Source organism: Nicotiana tabacum, chromosome 10, assembly GCF_000715075.1.
Source record: "Nicotiana tabacum cultivar K326 chromosome 10, ASM71507v2, whole genome shotgun sequence".
Taxonomy (NCBI): domain Eukaryota; kingdom Viridiplantae; phylum Streptophyta; class Magnoliopsida; order Solanales; family Solanaceae; genus Nicotiana; species Nicotiana tabacum.
In genome coordinates, this window is record NC_134089.1 from 1,556,600 (window position 1) to 1,563,112 (window position 6,513).

Here is a 6,513-nt window from a genome sequence, read left to right on the forward strand (position 1 = left end):
TCGAGTTTCACTTGTGCAAGTACTCGAGGATGGATAATGCACGCGCCACTCCCATCGTCAACCATAATGCATCATACATCTATATCTAATATTTGTAAAGTGATAACAAGGGCATCATAGTGAGGGAAAACCAAACTGTGGGTATTTGACTTATCAAAGATGATACTTTCTTCGAGTTCGTCACACCGTTCATGAGTGATCGACCGTTTGAGCTTGTGGGTAGTGGTGAACTTTACGTTATTGAACGAAGCGTCGCCGCTGCCCCTGATCATCATTTGAATGGTGCGAGTCGGTGAGGGTGGTTTCGGCGGTCCCTGGTGTTGTTTATGTCCTCGGGCAAAGTTGGTCCTCTCTCGGTTGCTCAATAATTCTTTGAGGTGTCCTTGATGAAGCATGTTCATGACCTCCTACCTTAGGGCGATGCAGTCCTCAGTTTTGTGACCTCGCTCTTGGTGGAACTCGCAGAGGGCGTTTGACTTTCTAGTGCTTGGATCTGACCTCATCTTTTGTGGCCACTTCACTTTTGGTCCGAGTTTCTCCAATGCGTAGACTATTTCTGAGGGCAACACACTAATATTGTGAGATGGTAGTAAATGGGGCATACCTCTCTCGTTCCGGTGAGTCCCTGTCCTTGGTCTAGATAGGCCCTCTTCGTGGCGGGAGGGGGGCATGATGGTGCTTCTGACATATAGATGATTCCTTTCTCGGTTGGGTCATGGAGCTGCAAGATCTCTCCTAGCATCATTTCTTCGATCCTTCTTGGTTTCGGCCTCTATCGAGGTCAACCAATGGGTTGGCCCATTCAGGTCGTCTTCGTCTGCGCGGACCTCGGCATAGTAGGCGTTGTGTATTTCATACCAAGTGGTTGGAGGATATTTCATAAGCCGACTTAATGATTTTTTGGTCGCCCTTGAGCCATTCCTATTCAGCCCATTTTGGAAAGTTGATACAACCACTCCTTCCAATACATTTGGTAAGGCCATCCTCACTCGGTTGAATCGAGCGAGGAAGACCCTCAATCCCTCTCCGGGTGATTGTTTGATGGCGAATATATCGTTCACTCTAGCCTCCGCTTTTTTAGCCAAAGCATGGGCCATTATGAACTTGTCGACCATCTCTTCAAATGTTTCAATGAAACGCGCGGGCAACTGTGAATACCAAGTTAATGCTCCTCCGGTGAGGGTTTCGCCAAACTTTTTCAACAAGATGGAGGATACTTGTTCTTTGGCGAGGTCATTGCCCTTTACCGCAGTGACATAGTGAGTCACATGATCTTCGAGGTTGGTTGTACCGTCATATATTTTTAGATAAGGTGGCATCTTGAAGGTCTTGGGTATGGCATGTGGGGCGGCTTCATCACTGCATGGTTGCTCAACGAACCGACCAGCATCTTTTTTTGGCAAGAGTTTTGGGGCACCCGGTATTTTATCGACTCTTTCTTGGTGCTCTCTCATTTGGTCCTGAAGTGTTTTGTTTTTATTTTCCATTTCTTCCATCTTTCTCAGAATGGCCGTGGGGGTGTCGTTACCTGCATTATTAACGTTGTGATTGATACCTGTTACTAGAGGGAGAGGGTTGTGCTACTCGGTCGTTGTCAGTGTAATGCAAGTCCTTACATTTTCTCTAACTGCCTCCTGAGCGGGCTTGTCGAGGATGCTGGTCAGCGTATTTGTCAGCCAAGCCTCAAGTAGTTTCTTCACTGCTGGTGGCGCCTCTTCCATTGTGGACGTGGAAGCTACTTTACCATGGGATGTTGTGATACTGCCGTGAGGGAGGAGCGACCCACTTCGCCTGGGAGAGGCGTTAGGCGTTATGTCTTCGCCTTTTGTTTCAAATACCTTATTGATGGTTTTTAAGAGGTTGGTAGTGAGATCGGCCACTGCCTTCATTCTTTCTTCTCCGTTACCTGCCATGTCAGATCCGTGTGTACAAAGAAGTAGGAGTTTTGCTTCTTTTTCTTTTGTGAACTGTGCCAGTTATAGATCTAGAAGAAACTAAAGACTTAACTAGGAAATCCCCACAGACGGCGCCAAATTGTTTGACCAAAAAGTATAAATCTTTGATTAAACTAATTAATTTTATATAAAAAGAGATTAGACCTAGTTAATAATAATGTCCCCAGATTTATAACTAGTCAACTCAAATAAAACCGGATAGTGTTGGTGGAGGATTAAATGTTGTGTACATTCAATGTTTCAAGATGATTAATGATGGAAGAATAATAAGCAATAAATAAGAATAAATGGCATTAACGTAAATAAGCAGAATGATTCACCAAATATTGAATGCGGTGCATGATTCCTCCTCCTGACAGTGATGAGTGATAGACAAATATAATATTATTGAAACTATTCTCGGATCTGATGGAAAAATGTGAAATAATAGATAATCGAATCTTCTTAGAAATGTATTGTTTGTATCTTTTCTAGAGAGAAAGTCTTCTTCTCAAAAAGTATTCTTATAAGAGAATCTTACATGCTCCTTCCCCCTATATCTTTTTATATTTATATGAGACATACTCCACTCAACTCTAAAAGTACAAACATCAAGAATATTTAATGGAATATTCTCTTAAATATCCTATTAAAAAAACTAGCAGTTTGTACTGTCCTTGATACTTGACCTCGGCCGTTATTGACTGCTCGGCTACGAGTCTTGTTATCTACTAGTCGACCTCGACCACATCGCTTTCCATAATATCGCTCCATACTAAATTCCACTAAGGCAGATTATGACCTATACAAACATAAAATATAACATAACATGAAAAATCGGTTTAAAAAGAACTCGATCAATATAGTGAAATATTGTTATAGATTATGACTATTATAGAGAGATGTGATTGTATTAAAGGTATAAATTAAGTCATCTTAATTAAAGTGGCATGAAGAAAGTATTAAACGCGTACTTTGCTTTATACATTGTATAGATGAAAGATATTAGCCTTAATACTTTAACAATTTGTATTGGAGTCTATTTGAAATGAGTAGCAAGAATTATGAATATTCACTACTAAACTCGAATTAGCTAAGAACTTCATTGCTAAATCGCTCGTAGCTAACATAATTTTTTAATAATATGTTAATACTCCGTCGCTAACTAGGATAAGGGTGAATTTTGTTGTATAGCGCTACAAAATTTACCTCTCGCTAATTCCTATTTTTTAGTAGTGATTTAGTTTCGATTAAAATAACTATTAATGTTTTGTAAATTAAATAGGGCAAAGTTACATGGATGGCAAGATACATATTCATTCACAAAGGCAATTGGTGAAATGATGATCGATAGCATGAGAGAAGAAATACCAATACGCATTCTTCGTCCTTCTGTAATATCGAGTTGCTATAAAGAGCCTTTCCCCGGATGGATACAAGGATTCAGGTGCAATATTCTTTTTTCAACTTATTTTTCTATTATCATTAATTAAAGGTTGGCGGGTTTGAGATTTGGGTATTTGTTAAAAGCGTTTTGCCCCCAATATGAGATTTTTTTTTACATGAATTCGAATTTAGTCGAGCCCTAATATGGATACCGAACACAAGGTGAAAAACAAAAAACAATATCTAATTAGGTGTGTACATGGACCGAACCAACTATATCGGTTTGGATTGGTTCGGTTTTGTCGGATTTTTTTTGTTACATGAATATTATTTTAATTTTACTTTATTAAAGTTATAGATAAAATTTTGATGAGTGAATATATGTCAAGTAAAAATTAAAATAATTAACAAACATATGATTTATTAAAATATTTTTATTGGAGATATGTTTTTTTAGTAACACGTGATAATAATTTCTTAGTCGCCTAATAATATTCATTGATGTACACTTTCAAGGTTAACCAAATTTAATAATTAAACATATAAATCAATATGATACTTAAATAGTGATATGCTCTTTAATTTTAAATTATTGAACTACCATTTCAAATTCGAAAAAGATATAAGAAATCTTGATATATGAATATAGAAGAACATAGAGGTGATTGACGCATTCAATAACACTTAATAAGAAAGTGATACAACCCATTATTTAAAGTAAATAAAAATGAATGCATTTCATACTTCTATTAAATATTACATCACATGAGAGAGGATCTAAAATATTTCTATATATTGTTTAGAGAAAATTCTACATAAAGTCTTAAAAGTATATATAAATATTATATATTTATATGTCGGTTTGGTTAGGTTTTTTTTTTTACTCAATACCAAACCAAATCAAACCCAACCTAGTAGGATTTTTTAATCGGTTTGGTTTGACTTTTCGATTTAGTGCGGTTTTCTGGTTCGATTTGAACATCCCTATATCTAATCTCCCCTCTCTCTTTCTCTCTCTACAAATTAGGGTGATCGATCCTTTAATTTTTTTCTACGGGAAAGGACAACTTCCAGGCGTTCTTGCTAATCCAGATTGTCTTGTTGATGTTGTAAGTATATATATATATATATATATATATATATATATATATATATATATATATATATATATATATCCAATATCTATCTACTCTGTTTGTCCCAATCTAAGTGATGCAGTTCGGATTTCAAGAGTCAAGTTTCTTAATTTTGACTGTGAATTCAGATAAAATTTTTAAGTTTTTTTTTAAATAAAAAATTTACATATTTGGAAACGACATAAAAATATTCTATAAGTCACAATAATTAGCAATTCAAAATATTTAAAAGAATCGCAGTAAAAAAAAAATACATTTGATTCTCGAAATAAGAACTGCATCACATAAATTTTCATCGTGTCAGAATTACAATATCTGACTACTTTTTCACTTTATTAATTAGGTACCAGTTGATATGGTTGTAAATGCTACAATGGCTGCCATTGCCAAGCATGGATATATGCAAAGTCCAGAATTAAATGTCTATCATTTAACATCAATGCCTATGAATCCTTTATCATTCTCTCAACTTTTTGACTATAGTTATGACTTTTTCAGTTCATTTCCTATTATTAACTCAAAAGGAAATGAAGTGGAGATTAGGAGGATGAGATACTTTGACAAAATCTCAGACTTCTCAAATTATATTTGGGAGGATTTATTCATACAACAAAATGGTATCCAAGATTTAACAGAAGAAGAGATTTCACAGTTTCAAAGGCATTTTAAAAGGAAGGTGGAATACCTCAAGCAGTTCAGCAAGTTATATGAACCATACTTATTCTACAAAGGGTGGTATGACATTTTTCTCCTCTTAAATACGTGAAAAGTTTTTGAATTTTATGATTTTAAATATATTATATTATTTCTATTAGGAAGTGTTATTAAGGTAAAATGTGATTGTTGGAATTAAATAGTAGTTGCTAAATATAAAAATACGATATTTTTCTTAAACAAACTCAAAAGAAAAGTAAGACATAAGTTTAACCGGTAATAGTATTAGTAGCAAAAATGGGGAATTTGATAAAAATTTAAGGATCTCTGAAGCCATAACTAAAACTAGCTAGCGATATATATTATGCATAATGAAGAGTTAATTCCTTGGAAAGTCCCCCAACTTTTGAGAATAAACCTACCAATTGTTTTTAGACAATAAAGTCATTCCACTATTATTTTTTGACTCAAAAAATAAAAAATACTTATTTTGCTTACCATATCATATTAAATATGCTTGAGAATTGAGATTGAATATTTATACAATAATAATTATCTGGCCCAATCTCAAGCAACTTTAAATCCGTTATATAAATCTTTATTAATCATGTCGTCATCTAAACTAATCTTAATCAAATGTTATACAACGTAAATTTAACTAGCAATTCTCGACTCTACTCCTAGAAAACATAAGACGTAAGAGTATATATAAACTAACATAACTAAAATTTAATCCCAACTAAATCACCAATATAATCTTTAATTGTGCCTTATTTAGATTCTAAGAGATTGTAGGTCCTTCGTGATAATTTCCTTCCATAAAATTTTACGTCTATCATCATATTCCCTTATAACATCTACTGTTACCATGACTTCACACTTATCCATCGAGTTTGAGTATTTATAAAGTGATTCTTTTTCCTTTTTTTTTTTTTCTCATTTTGTTTTTCAATTTTGCAAGGTTTCACAATGGCAACATGCAAAAACTAAAGGAAGATATGTCAGAAGAAGAGACAAATAGCTTTGAGATTGATATGGGAAAAATAAATTGGAGGGATTACTTCTTAAAAATCCACATTCCTGGTGTACAAGAAAATGTATTGAAAGGCAAAAGATAATCTATTGAAAGGCAAAAGAATACAATGGTTACTTCTTGAAAATCCACATTTCTTCCTTGATTATGAAGCGAAAAAACTGGAGAATTACTATTTTTGAGATTGCATTTATAAAGTTGTATTGGGGTTTTTACAACAAAAGGATATGTCATAAATTAATTTGACATAATTGTGAACGACATAATATGTGACTCCCAAATTCCTGCAAGTGATCATCTGTTGTTTATATTTTAGATCGAGTCAATTCATTTTGTTGTTTAAGTATTGAGCAGAACGCCACACTCCGCC

General features: G+C 34.4%; 1 protein-coding gene across 1 annotated transcript in view; it reads left to right on the forward strand.

Annotated features, from left to right (window-relative positions):
* The window catches only part of LOC107773344 (fatty acyl-CoA reductase 2, chloroplastic-like), a 55,846-nt gene extending 49,618 nt beyond the window's left edge, over positions 1-6,228 (forward strand). Inside the window, exons 6-9 of the mRNA XM_075222458.1 lie at positions 3,220-3,381; positions 4,348-4,429; positions 4,800-5,191; positions 6,072-6,228. Coding sequence (XP_075078559.1) covers positions 3,220-3,381; positions 4,348-4,429; positions 4,800-5,191; positions 6,072-6,228 — 793 coding nt within the window. The remainder of the gene's footprint in view (positions 1-3,219; positions 3,382-4,347; positions 4,430-4,799; positions 5,192-6,071) is intronic.
* The last annotated feature ends 285 nt before the right edge of the window (positions 6,229-6,513 follow it).